General features: G+C 50.5%; 1 protein-coding gene across 4 annotated transcripts; it reads left to right on the top strand.

Annotated features, from left to right (window-relative positions):
- Positions 1-31: 31 nt before the first annotated feature.
- ATP6V1B1 (ATPase H+ transporting V1 subunit B1) lies at positions 32-26,136 on the top strand. 4 transcript variants are annotated; one of them, XM_006066651.3, is made up of 14 exons: positions 32-285; positions 6,964-7,019; positions 18,482-18,580; positions 18,787-18,880; positions 19,457-19,534; positions 20,084-20,223; positions 21,157-21,258; positions 21,726-21,823; positions 22,855-22,978; positions 23,139-23,289; positions 23,532-23,614; positions 24,563-24,667; positions 24,877-25,006; positions 25,123-26,136. In XM_006066651.3, exons 1-14 carry the CDS (start codon positions 168-170, stop codon positions 25,284-25,286), a joined length of 1,542 nt encoding a protein of 513 aa, XP_006066713.1. In that variant the 5' UTR covers positions 32-167; the 3' UTR covers positions 25,287-26,136. The 4 variants fall into 4 exon arrangements, with proteins under 4 accessions (XP_006066713.1, XP_044781722.1, XP_044781723.1 ...); XM_044925787.1 differs by lacking the exon at positions 32-285 and adding an exon at positions 5,147-5,296; XM_044925788.1 differs by lacking the exon at positions 32-285 and adding an exon at positions 5,362-5,490.
- Positions 26,137-27,703: the final 1,567 nt, after the last annotated feature.

Genomic DNA, 27,703 nt, shown 5'->3' with positions numbered 1-27,703 from the left:
GGCTCCGAGCCAAAGGGCCAGGTTTCCGTGTTTACAGTCAACCCTGGGAGAGGAGAGGAGGGTGGAAGGAGGGGTGGTTGCCCGAGGAGGCCGGCCGGCTCTCTCCAGTTCCAGCTCAGCCGAGTTGTGGGAGGCTCAGGAACCCGCTCCCAGCCCGCCACCTCGCCATGGCCGCGGAAGTAGACAGTAGGCCCAGGGGTCTCCCCGGCGGAGGCGCGAGCTTGGGTGCCGCCGGAGAACACATGCAGGCGGTCACCCGAAACTACATCACCCACCCCCGCATCAGTGAGTATGACCCCCAGCAGGTGTGGTCGGGTGGACTGCTGCGTCCTCAGGCCCTGCTCCTCAGCCTCAGGGTCAGAGGAGGACCCAGACCTGGGGAAACCTTCGGGGCCTTCCAAGACGGGGGGACGGAGGTCCCCAGCCCAGGGTACCCCAGAGGAGCGGCAGCGGAGTAGCTGCAGGAACCTTCCTGTGATCAGTGACCCTGCACTGAGACCCCGAGTCCACAGAGAGCTCCCAACTGCCCCCAAGAGCATGCGTGTGTGTGTGTGTGCCCCTGTGTGGATGTGTTTGGGGTGTGTTCATATGCACCCCAGGATACTCAGCATGAGGAGTTGTGTGCATTCTCAGGGAGGGGAACGTGTGACCCCTTGTGTGACCTCTCGTGGTGTGTGCATTCTGGGGAAGGGCCGTGCCTGGGGGGTGTGTGTGCTCCCATCTCCACTTGGGTGATGATATATGTGTGTGAATACGATTGTGACAACTTGAGAGTGTATACCATCAGAAAGGAAATGTGTGAGACTGTGTGCATGCTTGTACACTTGGGTGAGGGGGTGTGTGTGTGCCAGCATGTGGGCTCACAGGGAGAACATGGATGACTGTGGTCAGATGGCATCACACGTCTGTGTGTGAGCGGCTGGGAGAAGGGCGAGTGCCTGGCACCCAGGTGTCAGGTGTGGGGGCTGTAGGGGCTGGATAGACCCTTGTGAGCTTCTAAGGGGCGTTGGGGGTTGTTCGAGTGCCTGCGTGGGCCAAGTCCAGATGTCTGGGGCCAAAAACCTGGTAAGACCCCAGGGCCAAAGCCTGTACCACCCCCGCCCATCATCTTTCCTTGTCCAAGGTCACATTCCCTGGTCTGGTATGGCAAATTACTGGATTCGCAGACACCCAGCTCACTGGAGTAAACTGGCCTGGCCGGCACCAGCTAAGCAGAGCCAGAGGCTCCCAAGAGGGTGCATATGGGGGGACTCGGGCCTAACACAGCCACCCCTCCATCTGCAGCCGACCAGCCCCACGGGGGCAGCTGAGGGTTTGGGGTGCAGCACGCCCACACCATGGAGAGCGGAGAGCGGAGCAGAATGACCAGGCCCAGGGCTCAGGGAGCAGCTCTGGGTGGGGGCACTGAGGGGCGTGGAAAACCCCAGCCAAGGAGAAGCTGAGTGGGGTCAGATTTATCACGGAGGTGCTATGGGGGCCGGGGAAGATGAAGGTCCAGACTCTCCTCTAGGGCAAAGCTGGGGTCACCAAGGCCCAGAAATGTGCAGTGACTAGGCCCCCCTTGGGTCCGAGCCCAGACCTGGAGACCTGAACAGAGTTGGTTGACCTTTGTCCAGGCCCTGTGACGGCCTCCCCCTCCCCCTGTGAGAGTGGGAGAGCTGCCTGGGTGCTGAATAGGGCTGGGTCTGAGGTCTGGCTCCCTTTCCTCCTTCCTGGAATGTGCCTCCCAGGGTGCAACCTTACCCCAGGATCCCCTCCCGCCAGTCCCCTCCCGGCCGGCTTATTTATAGTCGACAAGCCCTGGCACAACGGGCAACACCCAGGAGGTTTGACCCGGGTCTGGAAGCCCGGGCAGCAGCGTCCCCCTGGTCCACCCCATGGGGCCCCTACCCAGGTGACTGTGTTCACACCCAACAGCCGACCCAGAGTCACGGGTCAGCGCGGGGTGAGCCCCTCACTCCACGCCTGCGTTAAAGATGTTACTGCCATGAAAAAGGCCACTCCTGTGCCTCTGCCGCACACCAGTGTCCTCCCAGCACCCACCCAGGGGCCCGGGCCGGCCGGCAGCCCACCCGAGGGAGGCTGGATTCCTCAGCTTGCTTCTGGAGTTTCCTCCAACTCCCCCCTCCTCCTCGGAAGCCTGGAGGGTTTGTTTCTCCCTGGGGGTTTGGACTCCTGTGTCTCTCTCTGCCCTCCTCTCCCTACCAGGGACTCTAAGCACTTCCAGGCTAGAGAACTTCATGTAGAGGCAGAAAGAGCCCAGGAGGAGAGCTGGGGGACCAAAGAGCCAGGGGACGGGGGTGGGGCAGCTGGTTCCCTGCTCCCCAGCTCACTTGGCCATGGGTGGGGATGATGAGTCCAGGGGAAGACTTCCTGGAGGAGGAGGTGGACTAAACAGGCCTGGGGCATCAAAAGTGATTTCTCTGCAGTGGCTGAGGGAGGGGACTGGGTCAGAAAGGAGAGTGGGGTGGAATCAGGATGGGGAGTGACTCGGCAGTATCCACCCTGGGAAGGAAGGGACCCCTTTGCCTTCCTCGGAGCTAGAGCTGTTCCGCACCGAGAGGAGGTAACCTGGGGCTTTAGCTGACTATGTGGGGCAGAAGATGGTAGGGCGACATGTCGGGGCACACAACCAGGGCAAAGGTTAGGACGAACTGGCTGGCAGGAGGGCTGGAGCCAGGTCAGATCGCCTAGGGACTTGAGTGCCAAACCACTGGCCGCCTTGGTTTCCTCGACCAAGGGCCGGGGAGGTGACGGAGAGAGTTCCACGGTTCAGGGTCTTGGGCTGATTCTAAAAACCCTCCTAACCCCTGCCCGCCCTCCCCTAATCCTCCAGCAGGGATCAGGGAGGAGGTGCAGGACCTGCTGCCCCAGGCTTGCCCCCCCCTTGGCCTCACGCATGGGCGCCCGCCTGAGTCCGCTCCCAGGACGCTGCAGGTGTGGCGGGCCAGCCCTAATTAGCGGAGCCCCGCTGAGCCTTTGACGGGGAAGGCGGTGGGGAGGTGGGGGCAGGCAGGGGCCCGCAGCCCGGAGAACAACCCAAAGTGTCAGCTAGGACAATGGAGAGGGGGTAGGCAGAGCAGCTGAAGGGAGTGTCTGCAAAGTCTCTGGAGGCCTGTGCCCCTCAGGGGTCTTCTGGTTCAAGCCCTGCCTCCAGCAGCATCTCCGGGGTCAGGGGCATGCCCCGGGGCTGGGGTAGGGGCTCTAAGGCCTGAGCATCACCAGACACTGTCTTGATTTGTGGTGGGCCCTCGGAGAAGTCAGCTGACTTCGTGGGCCTCGGTTTGCCACTGCATGCAATGGACACAGTCGGAGTTGGGCATGGGTGCAGACAAAAGGCCTGGCTTCCGATCAAGGACACCTTTGTTGCACAGCTACTACCTTGGCTGTGTCCAAACCAGAAAGGCTCTAAGAAAAGACACTGTCTAGTCCGACAGAGGAGACACCCCTAGTTTGAGGGGAGAGACACGATCTGCCTCAAGTAACAGACAAATTGGAAAGCAGGACTCTCTCCTGGGTGCCAGCTGTGGGGTTTCAGAGGGAAAGGACCTGGTCAGTCAAGGGCGAGGCCTTGAAGGCAGCCAGTCGCCAGAGGCTGGATGGAAATGGCCATATAACTGGATTATCTGCAATGAATAGTCCAGGCTATGCCATATGAAAGTCACTCAGTCCTGTCTGACTCTTTGTGACCCCCATGGAATTCTCCAGGCGAGAATGCTGGGGTAGGTAGCTGTTCCCTTCTCCGGGGGATCTTCCCAACCCAGGAATCGAACCCAGGTCTCCCACATTGCAAGCAGATTCTTTACCAACTGAGCCACCTGGGAAGCCCAAGAATACTGGAGTGCGTAGCCTATCCCTTCTCCAGGGGATCTTCCCGACCCAGGAATTGAACCAGGGTCTCCTGCATTGCAAGCAAATTCTTTACTAGCTGAGCTACTAGGGATGCCCCCAGTGCTGTATTCAGTCAGCAATGAGAGCCCAGCTTCAGGCCTGCCAGAAGCCTGAGAATGGGCTATGATGAGCTGGAACTTCGAGACATACTGTGTGAAATTGAGAAGTGCGGATGGAGCTCCTAGCTCCACTGCAGGCAAACACGTTGCCTGGCTCCCCCATACCCACACCCAGATCACTCCCTTCTTTGTGACCATCACCACTCCTCCCCTCCGCAGGTAGAGTTGTTGGGTATCACCAAGATGTGAAACTGGGGGGAGCCAGCTGTGAACAAAGGGAGGAAGTTGAAAGACTCGTCACCCCGGTGGAGTTAGAAATGTTTCCCTGGGGATTTCTGGATCTGGTGGGGGGCACTCTTCCTCTCCTGCACCCCCACCTCCCTGCATGCCGCCCCCCCCACTTGATCTTTCTTCAGGCTGGTCTTGGTATTTTCTCCACAGGCCGGTAAGATGCCAGCACTTCCCTGGAAATGCGGGGCCTCCCTGCCCCATGCTCCATCCCCTATCCTCGCAGTCCCCCACCTTCCCTCTGCTGGGCTCCCCAGCCCTCTCCACTCCACACAGTCCTGGTAATTCAGAGGAGTGGGCAAAATGCCACCTGGCCAGGAAGGGCATGTGTGGCTGTTGGGTGATTTTCTTGGTGGGGAGGCTGATGCCACAGCCTCTGTCCTCCCCCTCCAGAGGCCGGGCCTTCCTGTGCCTTTGCAGGCACCCCTACTTTCACAAGTCCTCTTTCACAGGGAAAGTGAGCCTGTGCCCGGCAGCCACGATGCCCTTCTCCAGGCCTCAGGACCTCCTCACCTGGGCCAGCCGTGCCCTTCGTCCAGCTCTCTGGGGGCTGCCTGGATGACCCCGTTTGACCTTAGAGCCTCAGCTCAAATGGCTCTTCCTGCAAGCTGCCTCCTTCAGCCCATTCCCACCCACCCTGCTCTTTCCATCTGTAGCAATTATTGGCAATTATTTCCTCTTTGTGTTGTGCTTAGTTCTGAGTCATGTCAGACTCTTTGCAACTCGATGGACTCTAGCCCATCAGGCTCCTCTGTCCATGGGATTCTCTAGGCAAGAACACTGGAGTGGGTTGCCATACCCACTTGGGGAAGACCCCCAACTCAGGGATGGAACTCAGGTTTTCTGTATTGCAGGGGGATTCTTTACCATCTGAGCCACTTTAGCCCCTTTTAAATTGTAGGCTCCATGTTTTATTTGCCTCCTTTATTTGCATAGCGTGGTACTGAGAAGGCCTCTAATGGTCAGGCTTGAAGGGAGAGAGGGAGGGAAGCAGAGCTTGGAGGGCAGATGTGAGAGGTCGGAGCCAGGTAACCATCTTGAGGTCTCAGCATCCAAAGGTATGAAGGCGTAGCTGGAGGGGGTCTGAGGAGGTCTGAGGGGGGTGATTAGGGCAGGGCCTTCAGGGAGCTGCAGAGGGGAACACGTCCAGGCTGTCATCCCTTCCCAGGGCAGAGCCACACTGGAGCGTGAGGTGTGGGGTGCCTCCACGAAGCCACACCCCATTCGTCCTCCCTGATGGCAGGAAGAGAGGGTAATGGAGCCAGGCTTGTGGGAGGCTGGGCTGTGATCATTGCTGCTGGACAAGGATTGGGGTGGAGGGCATGGTTTTAAGAGGGAAGATACCAGAGCTTGCTTGATGGGAAGGCCACAGAGAGAGGGAACGCTGGCCGGGGACCCCAGGGCACAGCCCTCTCTAGAGCCTGGTTCCTGGTGCCACCGAGGTGGGCCTGGCTAAGATGGAAGATGGGAAAAGGAGAAGAGGATGGTTGAGGTGGGTGGTGGTTTGAGGGCAGGAAGGTGAGGGAGGGCCCTGGCTCGGGGCCCAAGTCCAAGAAGAACTTCTCTTTCTTGAGTTTTCCTAATTGCTCAGGAGAACCAGGCAAACATCTGTGCAAAGATCCCCTGGCACGCTTGGTCTTCCAAGCCCAAGTCCCTGGGAAAGGAACTTAGATCTCACAAAAATAAGGGGTTGACCACTGAGCCTTGGACCAGGGAGGGCGTGGGCTGGGGCATTTAGCTTCACCTGGCGGGGCAGCTGGGCAGCCAGCTTGCTGGAACCATGAGAGCAGGTAGCTGGGAGCCATGTGGTCTGATGGGAAGCATGAGGTGGGGGGGCCCCAGCCCCTGCTCTGCCACAAAAGTCTGTGACCCTGGGTAGGCTTCCACTCCTCTGGGCCCCATCCTTCTGGCCTGTTGAGAAAAGGGCTGGGCCCCTCTCCCACCGGAGGCCCTTCCAGCCTGGAAGTGACCTAGCGACCTCGAAGACACCCCCAACCATCCGCCCTGCCAGCCTCCTTCCTCCGGGTTGTCTCATTGGCACTTTGAAAGGAGCCTGGGGAAGGGATACCATGTCTCCAGGTTACAGGCAAGGGAGGGGCTCAGGGGCCCTCAGCTACCCCCTCACAGAACCAAGCAAGCTTGCTGCCTGCCAGTCCACGCTCGACTCTCTCCCCTCCCCCACAGGCACCCGATGAACCCAGCTTCATGGAGGAGCAGGGCCCTGCTGGCCTTTCTCCCTGATGCCTGGACCCCCCACCCCACTCACACACAGACTGCCCAGTCAGTGTGGGTGATGGAGAGGAGTGTGGTCCTGCCAGGGGTGGGGTGAGGGGTAGAGAGGGCAGCTCGTATGGAATCTCCAGCTTTTGGAAATGCTGTGGGTCAGAGAGGAGGGAGTGGGTGAGTGGGGGCTGAGGCCAGAGCGGCCTCAGGGATAAAAAAGACCTCTGGCTGGCTGCGGAGGGGAGGGGAGGCCTCTGCCCTGGCCCTGGCCCTCCCCCAGCCTCCTGCAGGTGTCCGAGACAGCGGGGCCCTGCGGACAGGGGCATGACCCTTACAGCAATGGTGGCTGGCCCTGTCACAGCTAATGATCCTGATGGCCTGGGTCCCGAGAGGGGTGGGGGTGGTGCTTAGAGGGAGGGGAGGCAGGGGATGATTCTCTCTGTGTGTGAGTCTGTCTGTCTGTCTGTCAGTATGAGACCCTCACCCGCCTCCCTTCCCCCAGCCTACAGGACTGTGTGCAGCGTCAATGGGCCCCTGGTGGTGCTGGACCAGGTCAAGGTAAGATTTCCATCTCTTCCCAGGGACAATTAAATCTTAGTGCTCACTGCCCCTGCTCCGATTTCTTCTAAATTGCCCTGCCCTTAGGGGTCTCCCAGGCGCCCACCTCATTCTTCCTAACCCCCCACCCTCAGTCACCCAGGGTTTCCTCCTCCCACCTTTTCTGTGGACCCCACCCTGGCCTTTAAGAGACCTGCTCCTACCAGTCATCAGCAGGGCCTACTGGGCTATCACGCCTCTTTCTTCATCAGTAGAATGGCTGTATCTAACTTCTCCCAGGGCAGGAATCTCCCACCAGTCGCTCAGGGATGTTTTTTAAAGGGAAGAGGAGGAGGTGGCAGGCAGAGGGATAGCAGCTAACTTTTCTCCAGACCTGGAGGTTTTCAAAGGTCTTCGGAATATCTCAGCCTGGGAGCCAGCAGCTGGAGTGGGAAGTGAAGAATGCCTTGTAGCGGAGGGTGTGGGCGACTTGGTGTCCCTGGGAACTGCAGGACCATGGCAGACACTGGGAGTATTCTGAGTTCGAGGCTGGGGATTCTCGAGACAAAGAGCCCTGCAAAGCTCCCAGGTCACTCTGCGTCCCGCCACTGTTGGTTCCACCCCTGTCTCCCGCCCCACGCCACCCACACCCTAACTGGACCTGGGTGCCATCCTTGATCCCTCCCTTCCTGGACCCCCATCTGTCAGCGCTCATGCTCTGTCAGCATTCTCCCACCCACTGCTCCCTTCTCAGAGCCATGGCTTCTGGGTCCCCAGCCTGGCGCCCTCCCATCCTCTGCCATGCAGTCCCAACCCCTTCCCTCCCCATGCCTTCCCCACACAGACCCTCCATCTGGTGGGGTCCTGCACACCTCTCCACGTCCCATCACTCTCCCTTCCCCACCTAGAAACCCACACTGTCTCTGTGTGGAGCTCCCATTGATGTCCCCAGGCCTTTGCACATACTCTGCCTTCTCAATGACCTTTTCCTCATCGCTTCTTCTGACTCACCTTCTCCTGGAAGCCTCTCTTAGCCTTCTGGACGGTGAGCTTGTCCCTGCTCTTGACTTTGTGTGCTGTCTTGCCAGCAGCATCCATCAAGCATTTGGTCACCAACTGGCCACATGTGGTGACCAAATCTTCTCCCTAACCCCCACAATTGGACTTGGATGGTGTTTATGAATCCCGGGCTCCCAGAGCCGCACACTGCACTTTTACTGAACACCCAGCCCATCATGCTTGCTCAGTTTGTTCAAAGGAAGGGTGAGTGAATGAATGAATGAGTTTAAGAGCGTGACTGATTATGGGCCTGTCAAAATCTGGCCCTCTTAAAAAGATCAGACCCACTCATTTCGGGAAAACAGATTCCGAGCTCATATGGACATCACAGTTGGGCCCATTAGTGTCGGGGATGTCCTGGAAAGAAGTGTGATGGAGTCAGACAGTGTGACTCAGAGTTCTTCAATTTTAATCCCAGATCATTCCACCCTTTCTATTAACTACCTGTCAATTCTAGATCAGCAGCATAAGCACCACCTGGGACCTTGTTAGAAATACGGATTCTAGGGCCCTACCCCAGACTGACAGAAACTCAGGGTGGGGCCCAGAAGCTTTTTTTCATTGCCATCCAGGTGATCTGATGTTCCCCGAAGCTTGAGAACCATCTGTCTAGGATTGTAAACCCATTTCCTCATCTATTAACTGACAATAGGGCTGTTGTGGGGATCAAATCAGATGAATGTATTGTTATTATTCCTCCTCAAGAAGAGCTAGGATATGCTGATATGCCTGATTAAATAGTCAGTGAATCTCCTGCTCCCTTGCCCACCTCCATCACACTCCCTACCTGTCAGTCTCTACAGAACGCTGCGTGGTAAGGAGAGTCAGTGTCCATACAGACATCCAATTGTCAACTGTAAATTGGTGCTGGACTATGAAACTAGAGATAGATCCCAGGCTATGCTCCTGAGATTCCTGGGCGCATCTGTAACTCTTGCAGAACATAGTAACTGCGTGATGGAGAGACTCAGAGAACCCTGGGCTTGCAGAGGGAAGGAAAGGAACCAGCAGTGATAGCCTCATAAGTGCAGGAGATGGAGAAGGCACCTTTATGCATCTCTCTCCGCTGTCTCACATCCCTTGTTCTAGAGTTGCTTGGGCAAAAATGCCATAATTCTGTCTCTATAGCGCCACCTTCTGCCCAAATTGAATCACACAGGCAATAACGCTTTCTGCTTCCATCTTCCTTAAAAGGAAAAATAGCTGGTGGGAAGAATTGTGTTGGTCAGAAGTTCTTAGGAATTCCCTGGTGGTCCAGCGGTTAGGATACAGTGCTTTCACAGTAGGGATCCAGGTTCGATCCTTGGTCAGGAAACTAAGATTCCACAACTAAGATTCCACTTGGCAAAAAATAAATACAAAGTTCTTAGCCAGGTACTAAGGGCTTGGAGATTGTATGCAAACCTTTTAAGGAAATAGTCATATGCCTGTGCACTGAAGGGGAGGGGCATAGTTTCCACAGTTTAATCTGATTTTCTAGGGTCTGTGACCCAGAAAATGCTACATCTCTGCTTTGTCAAGTATAAAATGGATTCTTCTAGATTCTTGAATAGCCGCACTCCAAGACCTGATCTCACAAAAGCACACTCATACACTCACACACATACCCTCACACACAAGTGCACAGGTTCTGCAAGCATTAAACAGGAGTCTGGATATTTCACGTCCACCTGCCTGAAATACTTTAGAGAGATTTCACTAGAGCAGTGGTTTCTGAGTCAGCAGCCTGGGTTGAGACCCAAGAATGCGCATTCCTGAGACACTCCCAGTGGCTACTGCTGCCTGGAGGGCCAGACCACACAGAACTGCTGGTCTGGAGGATCTTTGGCGCCTATATTTTGTGTTTCCAACTGGCCCTTACTTGAGACTCATTAAGGTGAGTCTCAAACCAAATCCAGACTTGGTTCCAGATGTCTGTGGCAGCTCCCAAACTTCAGGGGAAAAGCTTGTGTGTATCAACTCAGACAAGAGTCTCCAAGGAGGAGTCCCCAGACTGCCCTGGGTGTTGTCAGGGGCAGAGGTCTGGGAGGCAGCACACCCTATACACATCCTGCCAGGCTTGCTAAGAACTTTCCAGGCCCCTGTGTCGACCCCCTGGCTGGCTGGGATAGGGGTTGAATCTGCAGCGAAGGAGGAGGGTTGCACTTAACTGTCCACACTCCCTGCAATCCTCTTAGTAACGAACTGTGAAAATCAGGCCTGTGGCTGGGAAACAGGGTAGAAATCCAAGCTCATTGCAGCACACTGGAATTCTCTCGCTGCACACCTTGTTCGAAGTGGCTAAGACCCCCCCCCACCCCCCACCCCCGCGCAAATAAATAACTGGCATTCTCTTCCTAAAGGATTCTGGACAGTACTCTCCATGCCTGCCCCATGCTTCTGACAGTTCTTCCTTCTGTCTGGCTGTAACCTTCCTGCTGTTTAAAGTGCATTGTCTCTGATGTTTCATCTTTCAGGGACACTCCACGTGCCAGCTCCTCTCCCCTCTCCCTCACCCCCCCTCCCCCCCCACCCCCCCCCACACACACACACAGATCGGTTTTGTCACCCAGCTGCCTGTCTTCTCTTAGGCCCACTGCGTGGTTGCCTTGGGGCCCACTCGGGCCGGGGCTGTGTCCAGTATATTCCTCCTGAGGTCAGCAGCCCCCCATCTGCGCCACAGACAACGCGGCCAGTGACCGTTTGAGAGAGACACGAAGGCTCTTGGAGAGCAGGAGAGGGGAAGGAGCCAGGACTCGCCCTTCACGGTTTCCCGGCCCCCAACCCCGCTAGTCCTTGTTCTCGGGCTCCCTCTTGTGATTGCGAAGCCAAAGCCGGTCCCTTCCGCGAACCTCAGAGCATTCCTCTTGGAGCGAGCTCCCTCTCTCAGGGTCCCCACCCGCGGGATCTGAGGGTGCTTGAGGGGAGAACAAGATCGCCTTCCTGGCATACTCTTTACAGGACAAAGAGGGGCCCGAGCCACAGCTACTGTCAGAGCTGGGAAGCCTCCGGTCTCAGGTTCTACCCCAGCAGGGGTGCCCTGGGAAAGAGGACCCCGTCTTGCTCACATCCCTTTGGGGAACTGAGCCGTCCACCCCTCTTCCCTGGCCCTTACGGTCACTGGCTTGTGGACAGCAGGGAATATAACGACGGTAATGATGGTGACAGCCACATCACTGTACTTGAATATGTTTGTTTTTTTCTTCTTCTTTTTTTTTTTTTTTGTCCTCACGGGGCACCTCCCACATCTTAGTTCCCCGGCTAGAGATGGAACCCCAACCTCCTGTAATGAAGGGAAGTCCCCCCAACTTTTTTTTTTTACACTTTAATTACGTGCACACACAAAACATGCTTTTTGTAACTAGTGAAATTAAAAACACAAAGTTAACTATTTGCTCCTGACCTCTTTATTCCCAACCTCTTGATAACCAAGTAAAGATCCTGCTATATGTGGACAAATATAAGAATGCCAGATGTTAATGTTGGTGTTTGTTAGTCTCTTAAAATGTGTGGAGTATTTCCTCCATGTGGTAGATTTTAGTTATCCTTTTTGATAATGACTGTGATTTGGATTTACTGTGTAAATGTGAATGTACTGTGATGTACTTCCTTTTTGATAGACATTCAGCCTGTTTCCAGGTTTTGCTGTTACAAATAGTACAGCAATATATCTCCCTTTTATACGGATGCCTTTATTGCTGCAGGATAGACTCTCCCAAAATAGAACTGCTGGTTCAAAGTGTATATTTCTTTTTATATAGATATTGACAACTGGGAGCAAAATTGCTTGTCCAGCAAGGCAGTGATACATGAGAGGACCCACTTCCTAGCATCTTTTCATCCCTGAATATGTGTTCACCTGTAATTTTGCCTAATAGCTAAGACTAGTTCTGTCTTGCTTCTAGTTGTGTTTCCCTGATGACTAGGGGGAGGTGAGTATCTTTCTCTGCTGACGTCTCACTTCCTTCTCTGTGAACTCTTCCAATGTATTGAGTAGTACATTTTGCTTTGTTTATTGTTCACCTTTGTCGATGGTATCTTTGTCATCCAGAAATTTCAAATGTTTATGTTATCAAAGATTTCTATTTTTTGTTGGTGGCTTCTGGATTTCTTTTCTTGCTTAAAGATGTCTCTCTTATCCAGCTTTTAGCTAGATTATTCCGTAAGAAGGGAAAGAAGAAAAGTTCTTCTGGTGTTTTGTTTTAGTTTTATATTTAAATTCTTATATGCCTGGAGTCTGTTTTGTGTTTATGATGGGAGTAGATACCCAGTTACCTTAGAACCATTCGTACAACAGATTCTTTTCTCCTGTGAACTCATATGCCACGTTTGCTCTCTAATAATCTCCTAAAATCTGGGCTCTGTTTCTGAACTGTAGCCTTCCCCCATCTCTGTTTTCCTCACACCAACACTGACCACTTGACCTCAGTAGCTTTAGAGCCTGTTTTAATATCTGACAAGGCAAGTCCTCCACTCCTCATCTTTTCCATAACTGCTTTTGGATATTCTCAGACATTTAAATGATTTTAAGATCATATTTAAGTTCCAGGAGAAACAATCCATTGGGGAAACATTGAATTTCTATCCATTTGAAAAGGATTTGAATTTTTATGATAGTAAGTCATACTGTTTTGGAAAACACTATCGCGCTCCATTTGTTCAGGGCTTGTTTTCTGTCCTTTAGTAAGATTTTATTATTTTCTTGTACTTTTCTTGTTAAATTTATTTCCAGATATCTTATGGGTTTTGACCCTATTGTGAATGAAATATTTCTCTCCATTTCCTCTTCGGTTTATTGCTGGAATAGAAAAGAGAGAGATTGATTTTTTCGCTTTTTGCATAAATTTTGTTGAATGATCCCTTTTAACATTCTGTGATTCTTTTGGGGATAAACACACTCTTTTTAAATTGAAGAATAGTTGATTTACAATATTGTGTTAGTTTCGGATGTGCAGCAAAGTCATTCAGTTTTGTTTTGTTTTAAGTTTAATTGAGGTATAGCAAACACACACAGAAGAAAAGTCATGACTATAAAACTTAATGAAGAGAACACAAACCAAGACTGACTCCGTTTTATTTTATTTTTCAGATTATGAGATAAATTATGAGAATGGGATTAACAGGTACAAGCTACTTAAAATAGCTAAGCAACAAAGATTTACTGTATAACAGGGAACTATATTCAAATCTTATAATAACATATAATGGAAAATAATCTGAGATTGACTGTTATATATTTATCTTATATATAGCCAAGTTTTCTTATTAATTCTGGGTGGGGTTGTTTTTATTTGGTTTCATTTTTAACTAGCTCCTCTGAAGTTTTTTAGATATACAATATCACCTGCAAATAAAGGGAATCATGTCTCTTTTTCCATTGGCATACTTTAATTTTACTTTTTATTAAAACAATTTCAAATTTATAAAAAGTTGCAAAAATAAAAATAGTACAAGGAACATCCATATACCTATTTGTTCTAGCATTTGCTCTGAATGAATGTGTGTGTGTGTGTATGTGTTCTTCTTTTTATTTTCTTTAGAGCTTTTGAGAGAAATTTATGTCCAAAACTCTAGTGTGTACTTCTGAAGAATAAGGATATCCTCTTACATAACCACAGTAGCTTTCAACATGAAATTGACACTGATACTTTTATCTAATCTACAATCTATATACCAGTTTATAAGATGACCTACTAAGTCTTTTATAGCATTTTTCTCCCTCTGGAATAGGATTCAGTCTAGGGGTGACTATCACATTTAATCATCATGTCTGTTTAGCCTTCTATAATCTGGAATGTTTCCACAGCCTTTCTTCAACGTTTCTGAACCTTTCAAAAACAATCTATGGCTGATTCATGTTGCTATTTGGCAGAAAACAGTAAAAATCTGTAAAGCAATTATCCTTCAATTAAAAAAAATATTTTTTAAAAAAATAAAATTATAAAAAAAGAACATTATTTATGTTTAGTATACTTTTCAACTTTTTTTTGTCTTACTATATAAACTAAAATTTCTAAACCAATATTATGTAACAGTAGTGATATAAGCATCTCTTTCTGTGCATTACTGATTTTATTGGAAATGAAATGGGTTTAGCATTTTACCATTGACAAGGATATTCATCCTGGCTTTGGTAAATAGTCTACTATGCAAGGAGTTCCCTTCCAGTCCTGTTTTACATAGAACTACATTAGAAAACGACTGCTGAATTATATCGAAAGCCTTTTGGCTTCTATTTACATACCCCGTGCGATTTTTCTTTTAGGTTCACAAACTCCCTATTATTATGAACAATGTTGTGAAGTGTTGACTGATTCCCAAAGGTTGGTGATCTAAGCTGGCGTGGCTGGAATAAACCCTACTTGGTCATACTTGTTTATTTATTTAGTATACTATTTGATTTGACTGACCAATAGTTTATTTATAATTTCTGCCTCTATGTTTATAAGAGAAATTAGTCCATAGTTTCTTCAGGGATACTATCCATTAGATTTGGAGTTTGGGAGTTTTTCATTTTACAGTTTTGTTTTCTTCTAATCTCTATCTTCTCTCCATCTTATTGCTTTGGTTAGTTCTTCCAATAAAGCTGAATGGAATGATGATAGCAGGCAGTGTTGTTTTGCTTCTATTTTTAAAGAGAATGTTTTATACATTATACTATTTTCTATAGGTTTTGTGAGGCTACTTTTTAAGGTTAAGGAATTCCCCTTTTATTCTGTTTTCAAAGAATAGTTTTGTTCTTTTTGTTTTTGTTTTCAATCGTGGGTAGTTTTAACTTTTTCTAAAACTTGTTGAAATAATGTGTTTTTTAATCTTTTAATTCATTAATAAGGTAAACATATTAGTAGATTTTCTAATATTAGATTAACTTTGAATTCCTGGATTAATCCTAGCTTAGTCTTTTTTATTTTTCTTTGTGTGAGTGTGCATTTATCTTCATTTTTTGTTTTTTAAAATTTTTTCTTTGTTTCCTTGGTTTGTTTGTAACTTGGTCTTTTTTGGTACATTGCTGGATTTCATTTGCTAATATCTGCTTAGTAGTTTTGCATCTATGTTCATAGTTGAGATTGCCTATAATTTCCCCATTAATATCTTATTTTGTATCAAGATTATCCTTGACTCATAAAATGAATTAAGACTTGAGTTTTTCTTTCAGTGTTTTGAAGAGCTTGAGTACGTTTCAAATTATTTGTTTCTTGATTGTTACAACTCACTAATTATCTGGGACTCGTGTTTTCTTCATGGAAATAAATAGTTTATTTATCTGATATCTTGAAGATTATAGGTGTATCCTGCCTTTCTATTTTGTTTTTAATTGGATTTGATTTGCATTCTTCAAGAAATTTATTCATTTAATTTAAGATCTGAAATGCTGCATGAAGTTAGTCCTAAGTTTAAAATTATTTTTTAATAGTATTAGTACAGCTAATTTTGACTTTTTTTATTGCAACAATTATTTACTCACGTCTTTTTTCTTAGTGTTGCCAGAGATTTGTCTATTTTATTAAGCTTTCAAAGAACCAGTTTGGCTTTGATGATCTTCTCTATTATGTATCTGTTTCTTGTTCAATGATCTCTGCCCTTTTATTATTCCTTCAACTTTATTTGGAATGTTAATGCTGTTCTTTTTTCTGACTTTTCATGTTGCATACGTTCAAAGCTACCTCTGCCTTTTCTCTTTTCTAATATAAGCACTTAAAACTTTAAATGTGTCACGTATACGTTGAAAGACAGTTTTTCATTTTTGTTTAGTGTTAAATGTTTTCTAACCTGATATGTAGAATGTTTCAAAGTTTCCAAACATAGGAAGTTTTTTCTCACTGTCTTTTTGTTACCGGCTTCTACCTTACTTTGCTTATAGTCAGAAAACATTGTACAGCTGGCTATCAGCTGTGGCACGAAGTGCTGTCCTTTTTATTATTTTTTGTTTCTCCTGTCATTTTACTTTTGATGTCCTCTAATGTCCAAGGAGTAATTTAAAGGAGTGCTTTAATTTCCCAGAATATTAGAAACACTGCATGGAGCGGTGCCATCTTTTCATCATTTATTTTTATTGGATTATGATTATGACTTATTCCCTGAAGTGAATCAAGGAAGCAAGATGGATGGGCAGCAAGCTGAGGGATGCCGGGCAACGCTATGTACTCTCTTCAGTACCTCCCCGGAAGAAGGCGCAGGCTGAGGACTTAGCACTTCTGGTGCTGACCAGAGCTGAGGACCAGGGTTAGAGGGGAGGGGCTGCCGCTCAGCCCAGCTTCTATGGCTCAGCCCGTAGCCTGCTCTAGAACTCGGCTCCTGAAGCACACGCAGACAGCAGAGCTTGGGGATTCCCACCGGGCAGCCCTCCACCTGCCCATCTGTGATCCTGGAGGGGCAGACTGATCGTTTTTTTAAATTGAGTTATAATTTATATGCTATAAACTTCGCTCTTTTCAAGTGTATAGTTCAGTGGGTTTTAGTCTATACACAGACTTGTGCAACCGTCAGCAGTACTTGATTCCAGAACATTCTCATCACCTGCGAGAAGCCCTGCACCTGTTAGTTTCTCCGCCAGCGCCCAGCGATCACTGGTCTTTTTGCTTTGTGGATTGGACCGTCTGGACATTCCGTGTCAGTGGAACCACGTCCTCTGTGGCTTGCCGTGTCTGGCTTCTTTCACGTAGCATGATGTTTTCAAGGTTCATCTGTGTTGTGGCCTGTATCAGCACTTCATGCCTTTTTAAAGCTGACTTGTATTCTACTGCATGGATATCCCACCTTTGTTTATCCAGTTATCAGTTTGTGGACTTTGGGGTTAGTTTCACTTTTTGCCTATTATAAATAATGCTGCTATGAACCTTCACATGCAAGTCTTTATGTGGATAAGTGTTCCCATTTCTCTTGGGTATACACCTGGGGGTGGAATTGTTGGGTCACATTGTAACTCTATGTTTAACCTTTTCAGAAACTGCCAGACTATTTTCCAAAGTGGCCACACATTTTTGCCTTCCCACCATCAGTGTCTGAGCGTTCCAGTTCCGCCACAACCTTAACACGTGTTATTATCTGTCTTTATTAGAGTCATGAGTGTGAAGTGCTATCTCATTGTGTGTACCCATTTCTTTAATGACTAATTAGTTTGTGCTATTTACTTAGTCGCTCAGTCGTGTCCAACTCTTTGTGACCCCACGGACTGTAGCCAGCCAGGCTTCTCTGTCCATGGCAAGTGTCCAGACAAGAATACTGGATTGGGTTGCCATGCCGTCCTCTAGGGGATCTTCCCACCCCAGGGATGGAACCCAGGTCTCCTGCATTGCAGGCAGATTCTTTACCAGCTGAGATACCAGGGGAGCTCAATGACTAATTAGTTGGGCATATGTATATCTTCTTTGGAGAAATGTTTATTTAGATCCTTTGCCAGTTTAAAATAGCACATTCATCTTTTTTAATTAACAAATTAGCTTTTGGCCGCCCTGGGTCTTGCTGCACACGGGCTGTCTCCAGTTGTGGTGAACAGGGGCTCGTTTCTGGTTGCGGTACTCTGGCTTCCCGCTGCGCTGGCTTCTTTGTTGCAGAACACAGGCTGTAGTGCACGGGCTTCAGTAGTTGTGGCTCACGGGCTTAGTTGCCCCATGGCTTGCAGATCCTCCTGGGCCAAGGATCAGAGCTGTGTCCCCTGCATTGGCAGGCGGATTCTTAACCACTGGACCACCAGGGAAGTCCAGTATTTGTCTTTTTACTGTTGAGTTGTAAGATTTCTTTATATATTCCAGATATCGGCCTGATTCTAACACTAAGAATGAATACCTCCCTTGATCTTAACCAAAAGAGAAGTGATTGCCTGATTCTTTTTATTCCTGAAGACTGTGAGGACTACACGTGAATTGATTCCAGCCCCGTGACTAGGGAAAGATTGCCACTGGTAGATGGGGACACGTGGGAGCCAAGGAGAGCAGTGTGTTCATCATTAGTCCCCAGGGGCAGAAACAATGGTCAGGAGACCTAAACAGCCATAATAACAACTACATTTTATTGAGCTGTTAAAAGGTCCCAGCGCCAGATAATGACTTACCATATAGTATATATTCCTTCTTACAGCAGCCCTATGAAATAGGGGTTAGTATTATTCCCACTTTAAAGATGAGGAAAGTAAGGCTCAGAGACATCATGTAACTTCCACAAGGTCACACAGCTTCTAAGTGTCAGAGTTTCAATTCTAACCCTGGTCTTCCAACTCTAAAGTCAGTGATCCTACCCACCCAAGTATACTGCCTTGCAAACAGAATTCAAACTTTCCACTTAACCAGTCTCTCAAGCTCATTTCCAAGAATGTCTGGGCACAAGATGGGAGAAAGGAGCTTGAGACTGGGGAAGGCTGGGGAGGAGACAGGGAGGAGTGTCTCTCTGTCTCTCTGTCTCACTGTCTGTTCTCACTGTTACTCTGGGCTGCTCTCCCCTCCTACCAGTTTGCCCAGTATGCTGAGATTGTCAACTTCACCCTCCCCAACGGGACTCAGCGGAGTGGGCAAGTGCTCGAGGTGTCTGGAACCAAGGCAATTGTGCAGGTAAGTGGTGTCACTAAGATGTTTCTGGTTGAATAAATGAATGAACCCACAAAGTGTCCACACTCTCATAAACTCCAAAGGCAGAAAATGGCCTGTTTTCCCTGAAAGCACCTTGCCCAGAGCTGGACACAAAGGGAGCCTAGAATGGGAGGCCCCATTCTCCCCAGCAAACCCCCTCTTAAAGTAACTAACCTCTTATCCTGTAGGTGTTTGAAGGGACCTCTGGGATTGATGCCCAGAAGACCACCTGCGAATTCACGGGGGACATCCTACGGACCCCAGTGTCAGAGGACATGCTGGGTGAGGGGTAGGGTTGGGGGGTGGAGCGCCCCTCTCTCCGTCCAGTCCAGCGTCCCTGACCAAGTGCTTAACAGACCGTGCTGTTGTTGCCTCCCCACCTGTCTGCCTCCCCTGGGAGCCCTCTGAGGTCAGAGGTTGTACCTTCTCTTTGACCCCCAACCTGCGCTCAGGGCCTGACGTACAGCAGGTGTTCAGTACATGAAGAAGGCAACTTCAGTAAACTAGAGGACGAGGACGTTTGGGGTCAAGCTGGAGTGAACTGCGCATCCCCTAGTTCTCTCCCAAGATCTGCCATCCCTGGCTCTCTCCTCTCTCCAGCTCTAGAAAGCCCTTATTTGAGTCATTGTCCCAGCCAAGGTCTTGCCTATAAAGGTTTCCAGGAGAGGAGGGAAGGCCCCCAAGGAGAAAGTCACTGTAGCCAGCCCCCTGGGGGTCACTGAGGGCTGAGGGCAGGGGGACATGGTGTATTGGGAGAGGAGGGACAGGTGGGAGCTGGTGGTGGTGTGGAGGGTGAGCAGCAGTGAGAGACCCAGGGCTGGTCCTGAGCATTCTCCAAGCCCCCTCATCCACCCCCAGGTCGGGTTTTCAACGGCTCAGGCAAACCCATTGACAAGGGGCCAGTGGTCATGGCAGAGGACTTCCTGGATATCAACGGTAAGTGAGGCTTTGGCCAGCTCCCAGGACCCAGCTTCCAACCACCTTTCCCCACCCCAGTCACAGCCTGTGTCACCTCACACTCGGAAGTTCGGCCTCAGACATTGCCCAGGGTTCTCCCCCAGGACTGGTCAGACCAACAGGCAGATCAGGTGAGATACCACAGCAGCAAAGGCCTCCCTGTCCGGGGCCAGCGGCACTTCACGTCCCATTCCTATAAAATGCCATCATCATTGTGCAAATTCCCCACATGCCCAAGACCCTCTGCCACTTCTAACGTGCCTAGATGGTACCATCCAACAGAGCAATGGGCTGTGGTTTTTGTTTAAATACAAACTAATTCAAACGAAATAAAATTTCATGTCACAACCCCACTGCACGTGCTCAGTAGCCACAGGTGGCCAGGCCTGCATCCTGAGCAGCGCAGTTAGAGCACGTCTCCATCATCGAAGAAAATTCTGTCCCGCAGTGCTCCTGGGGCAGGGCTGGGGGCGGTACATGGGGAAGGGCCTGAATGCTCCTGCAGGGCCTGTGACTGCCGTCTCCCAGGCCAGCCTATCAACCCCCACGACCGCATCTACCCTGAGGAGATGATCGAGACAGGCATCTCGCCCATCGACGTCATGAACAGCATTGCCCGTGGTCAGAAGATCCCCATCTTCTCAGCAGCTGGGCTCCCCCACAATGAGGTGAGGACTGTGTGGGGCCTGCAGGCACGACCAAGGGGAAGGGAAGGAGCAGAGGCCAGAGCTCGTGGGCCAGCAAGGGCGCCTCCTGTGTGGAGCGGGCAGGGGCCAGCGGAGCTAGGGCCACCAGCAGCTGTCTTGTGGCAGCTCCGGGCCTCAGGGCTGCACAGGCCCCCTGTGGTGTCCCCAGACAGATCTGCAAGCCTCCTTCCTGAGTGAGTGGGGCCCCCACTGGTTCACGAGAGAGCCCACACGTAACCTCAGTGTGGAAAGTCCTGCTCAGCTGAGAAGACAGCTCTACCCGCTGGTCCTCAGGGTGCTCTTTACTCGCCTGCACTGAGCAAACCCCACCTCATGCCAGCCCCACAACTGTGTGGAACTTCTCTGGGAAAGTTTCCTACCCTACCCCCACCACCAAGAGCCAACAGCCCAGTTCTTCCCAGAGCAGCTGGGGTGACAAGGTTTCTAGATGGTCCCCACTGACCACCCACCCCCACAACTCCTGGATGCACCCCAGCGCACCTTCAAAATGCCCGGAGTGATTGGATGGTCTAAGTGTCCCTGACTCCTGCCTACACACATGCTCATCCTGGATCTGGTAACCCCACACACCGCTGGCCCCAGAGACACCCCAGCATGGGGCGGGGGGACAGGGGTTTCTGAAGGACCTAGTTGCCCCAAACTCGAGGTAGGTAGTTGTTCCTTGGAACTGTTTTTCCACCCTGCTCTTCATGACAGGCACCCTGGGCTGGGGCAGCCCCTCCCCTGGGAGCGGCTATAGGACCCAGGGTAGCCCTTCCATGTGTGACCTTGGGTCCCTCCCACCTAAGGCCTCAGCAGGAGGATGGACAGAGCATCGCCCTGCCCACACTTCTCATTGGTGCCCAGAGGCGCTGGCTCAGGCTCCAGTTCTAATGTCCTTCCTTCTGTCCCCAGATCGCCGCTCAGATCTGCCGCCAGGCTGGGCTGGTGAAGAAGTCCAAGGCCGTGCTGGACTATCATGACGACAACTTTGCCATCGTCTTTGCAGCCATGGGGGTAAGAGAGGTTGGGCAGATGGCAAGTTCTGTAGGCGGCGGGCGGGCCCTTGGCCCCTTGGCTCCAGGCATACCCAGTCTAAGGGGGGAGGAGTTATCCTACTCACTGAGGGCCTGGCCTGTCTGTTGGGAGAGGCAAGAGTGTGAATGGGGGCTGGGAAGTGTGCCCCCACAGCAGCCCCAAGAGGATTCTGGGGCAGCTGGGAAAGGAGGAAATTAGGGGAGAAAAGATGGCTTTGGGACGGAGAACCCAGGGGCGCTCAGAGGAACAAGAGGTTTAGCGGGCCAGGTGAGGAGCAGAGTGACACCGAGCAGCTCGGCCTGACGTCCAAACCTCTCTCTGGGGTTTTGATGAGACCCCACTGACTGATAGCTGGTAATAGCTATACTATACTATAGTAATAGGCTTTGCTGGAAGAGATGGGAGGGGCCTGGCCTCACCTCCAGCCCTCCCTGCCATGTGTCCAGGTGAACATGGAGACAGCCAGGTTCTTCAAGTCTGACTTCGAGCAGAACGGCACCATGGGCAACGTCTGCCTCTTTCTGAACTTGGCCAACGACCCCACGTGAGCACCCACACTGCCTGTAGGCAGCAGGCCCTGCCCCCTTCCAAGACCCGGAGCCCAGGTCTCAGGCTTCGCCAGAGCTGGGAGAGCAACCCCTCATTGTGCAGATGGGGAAACTGAGGCTGGGGAAGAGGTGGGGACAGTGCAGGAGGAGATAGCGAGAGCCAGACCACCGCTTGCTGGCCGCCTGAAGCCCGTCCACCCTCCCTACAACCTGCCTCCAGCCACTGCCCCAAGTCAGGGCTCCTCATCTTAGACTTGCTTCCGCAAGGTCACCACTAAAGAGGTATTTCCCTAAACCATTTGCTTAGAAAAACTGCCATTTTAAAAGTTGAGAAAATGTGAATTTAAATCTGTAGGTCAGGTGATGAAAACCAAAAACCTAATACTAATAATAACCTAATACTAATAACCTAACCAATAACCAAAAACTGTCCTGGGAGCTGAAGGTACTCCAGAAACTAGGGAGCAGAGCTCAGGAGGCCCAGATGGTATCCTAAAGAAAAGTGCCATGGGCACAGGGCCTGGGGTCTGAGTGCCTGGAGCGGGAGGAAGGGCCCCGGAGCACTCACGGTGGAAGGCGCTGCAAGGCAGGCAAGTATATGGCCCGCATGTGTGCTCAGGAACGGAGAGGGGAATAGGAAGGAAGGAACCCTGAGGACACAGAGAGTGGGAGCCTTCTGGCTGACCCAAGCCCAGGTGCCCTTGGGGAGGGATATGCAGAGCGCCAGCTGCTGAGCTCTGACACGCCATCTGCCCTCCAGGCCCTGCCTGGCCCTTTCACCCAGCTCCCTGCCTGCCTGCCCCAGCCTCTGTCCCTGTTCCCACCTTGAACAGCAGGATGTGGTTGAGGGCCCAGTCTCCCAGGAACCATGGCCTGGACCTGGGGACTAGGGGCTAGGGCTCATCTTCCCCAGTCTTCTGCTGCTGTGCACTGTACCAGCTTCCAAGTTCACTCTCCACGCAGCACGGGGGCTAAAGGGAGCACAGGCCTGGCCTCCAGGTGCTCTAACCATTGGCCATACCTGCAGGATCGAGCGGATCATCACCCCACGCCTGGCACTGACCACAGCAGAGTTCCTCGCCTACCAGTGTGAGAAGCACGTGCTGGTCATACTGACGGACATGAGTTCCTATGCGGAGGCCTTGCGGGAGGTGAGTTGGCTGGCGAAGGGGGTCAGGCTCAGCGCCCCCTAGTCATGAGCCCAGAGCTGGCCCACACAGGCCCACCCCCATCCCATTCCTTGTGGTCACTGAACCCCCCATGCTCCTTCCTTGTATCATCCCCTTACCCCAAGGCCCATGGGTATTTCAGGTCTCAGCTGCCAGAGAGGAGGTGCCCGGGCGCCGAGGCTTCCCTGGGTACATGTACACTGACTTGGCCACCATCTACGAGCGGGCGGGCCGCGTGGAGGGCCGGGGCGGATCCATCACTCAGATCCCCATCCTCACCATGCCCAATGACGGTGAGCCACCTCCCTGCCCACTGCCCCTGCAGTCCCCTGCCCTCCCGTCCCACCCAGACACTGACAGGACCCATGCTTCTTTCCATGGATGCACAATAGCTCCACTCCTCCAGCAGGGTAGGCACTGTCCCTTCCTTGCCTCCATCTGTCACCCACTCCTGTGAGGGCATAGAACCTACATGGCCCAGCGTGGGTGGAGACCTGAGCACCATCTGTACTGACACCAGTGCTTCTCCTTGCAGATATCACCCACCCAATCCCAGACCTGACGGGCTTCATCACAGAGGGACAGATCTACGTGGACAGACAGCTTCATAACAGACAGGTACCATACCCTCTCTACCCACTTCCAACTCTCTCCACCATCTCCAAAGACAATGACTAGTAACCAGTATACCGCTTCCCACTGCACTTCACCTCTAGTGAATGAGGAGGGGCCAGGCAAGGCTAACCCCAAACAGGAGCTAATCCCCATGAAGACAGTTTGGTCCCCAGAAAGAAGACAAGTCTGGGTGGAGTCCAGCCTCCTTGGCTGTGGGATCTTTAGAAAATCATTTAATCTCTCTAATCCTCAGTTTCCACATCTGTAAAATGGGAATGATAATACGTATCACACAGTTGCATTGTGGAGAACAAAATAAATTGGTGGGAATTTCCTGGTGGTCCAGTGGTTAGGACTCCATGCTTCCATTGCTAGGGGGCACAGTTTCAATACCTGGTTACATGTCACCTAGTACAGCCCCCCCAACCAAAAATCCAAAACAACAAAAAAGTATACAGTATAAAAGTATATATAGATATAGAAAGCATCTAGCAGATCATAGATACAAAATAAATGCCAATTCTCTTTTCTTTCCAGTAGTTTGCTTTACTGAGACAAGTAGGTGGTGAACAATATGCCTGTCCCATCTGAGGTTAAAGGTCACCCCCATGACTGTTTCCTCTTTGTTTGGCAGCTTCTTCCCTTGCAGCTAAGAGCTATTAAGTTTCAACTCGTTTTCATCTCAATAATAATCAAAAGTTTTGAAATAGTTAGACTTTCATGAACTCCCCCCTCCATTCTGTCTAGGCACACACATCTAGACGCCTGTATACCCAAGCCCCAGGATTTGTGGGAGATAAAGGGGGAAGGGTGTGACCAGCCCATCTTTCTGTGGGGTGAATAAGGACCAGTCTCAGGAGAACCACAGAGGGAGGGAAGACAAATAGAGGTGGGAAGGAGGGGAAAGTTCGGACCCTGCCTTCTGCCACTCTCTGTTTCGGCTCCCCCCAGATCTACCCCCCCATCAACGTCCTCCCTTCCCTGTCGCGGCTGATGAAGTCCGCCATTGGGGAGGGGATGACCAGAAAGGACCATGGAGATGTCTCCAACCAGTTGGTAAGGAGTGAGCCCAAGGGCTGGTGGGAAGCTAGTTTCAGAAGCTGGAGGCTGGAGCCTTAGTTGGATCACGAGCTTTTCTTCTGGCAAACAATCCCTCCCCTTTTGGGGTCCCCGGACGCACAGTCAGATGGGGGAACACGGGACTCCTGCGGTAAGCCTGCCGTGACTGCTGATCCCCTCACCCCCGCCCCGCCCCCCTCACCCAGTATGCCTGCTACGCCATCGGGAAGGATGTGCAGGCCATGAAGGCAGTGGTGGGAGAGGAGGCGCTCACTTCCGAGGATCTGCTCTACCTGGAATTCCTGCAGAAGTTTGAGAAGAAGTTCATCAACCAGGGTGAGGCGCGTTGGGGGCATTCAGGCAGCAACCGCCTTGCTCCGAGACACACACACACACACACACACACACACACACACACACACACACCCTTGACACTCCTGCTCTGTCCGTAGGTCCCTACGAGAAACGCTCGGTGTTCGAGTCTTTGGACCTGGGCTGGAAGCTGCTGCGCACCTTCCCCAAGGAAATGCTGAAGCGCATCCCGCAGAACATCATCGATGAATTCTTTTCCCGCGAGGGGGCGCCGCAGGACTCCGAAGCCGACACTGCGCTGTAGCCCCGCCCGCAAGCTGGCCCCGGAGCAGGGTCCAGGGACCGCCTTCGTCCAACCCATCCTCACGGTCCACACACTTTAACCAACTCCGTGCTCACCCTCAGCCCGCCATGGGCTATGAGGAGAGAGGAGGCCGCTTCTACATTCCAGTCCTTTCCCTGGATTCCCCGAATTGAGAACCCGAAGGTGGTTAAGCCTGTATTCTCTGTCTTGTTCTGATAGGAGCATTTGTATTTTAAAAGTAGGCCCCATCCGTTTAGAATTTATCTCATGTAAAAACAAGATTGGTAAAACATTGATGATTGTTGGAGCTGAGGGTGATGGATTCGTGAGGTTCACTAAACTATTCTCTCTACCTTAAAAAGAAAAAATACATTAGTGTCTTAACCAATAACAACATAATTCTTCTTAGGGAAATATTTATCTTCCTTGTAAAGTATCTTGATAGGTATCTTAGGAATGTGAGGTCATGGGCCATAGAAAGCACAGTCTCAAGACCACAAAAGATGTCTGCCTAGGATATGCCAGAAAGGAATTTGGTTTGCTCTAGGGGAGTTGCTGGGGAGATAGCCTGAAGTGCCCCCAGTTAAAAACCAGGATACTGATGTTCCTTGGAAAACTGCCCACTCTTCTGTAATGCCCTCCCTTCCTGCCTCCTCTGTCCCATCTACGGTGAAGTCATGAATGCTTCCTAAAAGGCAGGGAAGGCTGGGAAGGTAGATCTTCAGCAAAAGGCTGTGTCCCGTTTCTGGGTCAGTGTGTTATGGAACCAGGCTGGAATTCTTGGATCAAGAGCTGACACCAGGGACTTCCTGGCAGTCCAGTGCTTAGGACTTTGGCTTCCAATGCAGGGGATGAAGCTGAGATCCTGCATGCCTTTCCACCAAAACAAAACAAAACAAAACAAAACAGAAGCAATATCAAATTCAAAAAAGACTTTAAAAATGATCCACATAAAAAAAAAAAGAGCTGACACCAAAGGAGGCCCTGAGAATAAAATTGCCATCCCCAGGACAATTTATAGCCATTTTAGGGAAAGCTTTTGGGTGTCCACAGGGCACAGGGTTGTTTTTACTTACTAATAGCTTTATTGAGATATGATTCACATACCATACAATTTACCTATTTATAATTGTACAATTCAGCAACTTTTAGTGTATTCAGAGAGCTGAGCAATCATCAGGACAACCAATTTTAGAACACCTTCATCACCTCAAGTAGAAACCCTATAGCCTGAGTTATCCCTCCTCAAACCCCTCTTCTACCCCTTCCCCAGTCCAAGGTAATCATTAATCTTTCTATTTCTGTAGCTTTGCCTATGCTGGTCAACTCATATAAATGGAATCATATGATATGTGGTCTTTTGTGTCTGGCTGATTTCTCTTAGCATAATATTTTCAAGGTTCATGTAGTAGTATGTGTCAGTACTTCATTCCTTTTTATTGCTAAGTAATATTCCACAGTATGGATATACCTTTTATCTATTTATCCATATATGGACATATGGTTGCTTCCACTTTTTCACTATCATAAATGATGTTGCTCTGAACAATCATGTACAAGTTTTTGTGTGGACATATGTTTTTATAAATGGGTATCAGATAGTGACTCTGTAACCATTTGTGGAACTGCTGCTGCTGCTGCTAAGTCACTTCAGTCATGTCCAACTCTGTGTGACCCCATAGACAGCAGCCCACCAGGCTCCACCGTTCCTGGGATTCTCCAGGCAAGAACACTGGAGTGGATTGCCATTTCCTTCTCCAGTGCATGAAAGTGAAAAGTGAAAGTGAAGTCGCTCAGTTGTGTCTGACTCTTCGCGACCCCATGGACTGCAGCCTACCAGGCTCCTCCGTCCATGTGATCTTCCAGGCAAGAGTACTGGAGTGGGGTGCCATTGCCTTCTCCATTTGTGGAACTACCAGATTGCAAAGCTACTTCCAAAAGTGGCTGCACCATGGTACATCCCCTAGCAATGTAAAAGGGTTCCAATTTCTTTACATCCTCAAGTTGTTTTTTTTTTTTTAGAAAATCTTTAGAAAATTTTTTAAAATTTTTATTTATTTATTTATTATTTCTGACTATGCTGGGTCTTCATTGCTTTGTGTGGGCTTTCTCTAGTTGGAGCAAATGGGGGCTACTCTTCATTGCACTGCTCAGGCTTCTCATTGGGGTGGCTTCTCTTGTGTGGGCTTCCCTGGCAGCCAGATGATAAAGGATCCGCCTGCAGTGTGGGAGACCTGGGTTCGATCCCTGGATTGGGAAGATCCCCTGGAGAAGGGAATGATTAGCCACTCCAGTATTCTGGCCTGGTGAACCCACGGACAGAGGAGCCTGCAGGCTACAGTCCTTGGGGTCACAAAGACTTGGACATGACTAAGTGACTTGCACTTCACTTCTCTTGTGGCGGAGCACAGGCTCTA

This window comes from Bubalus bubalis, chromosome 12 (genome assembly GCF_019923935.1).
Source record: "Bubalus bubalis isolate 160015118507 breed Murrah chromosome 12, NDDB_SH_1, whole genome shotgun sequence".
Classification (NCBI taxonomy): domain Eukaryota; kingdom Metazoa; phylum Chordata; class Mammalia; order Artiodactyla; family Bovidae; genus Bubalus; species Bubalus bubalis.
This window is presented reverse-complemented; position numbering and strand designations above follow the sequence as displayed.

Bases quoted from the DNA above. Each gene is read 5' to 3' on its own strand.
- ATP6V1B1 (XM_006066651.3), top strand. From the start codon at position 168: ATGGCCGCGGAAGTAGACAGTAGGCCCAGGGGTCTCCCCGGCGGAGGC. The intron at 21,824-22,854 runs GTGAGCACCCAC...CCATACCTGCAG, and splicing joins AACTTGGCCAACGACCCCAC to GATCGAGCGGATCATCACCC. The intron at 23,615-24,562 runs GTACCATACCCT...GGCTCCCCCCAG, and splicing joins GACAGCTTCATAACAGACAG to ATCTACCCCCCCATCAACGT.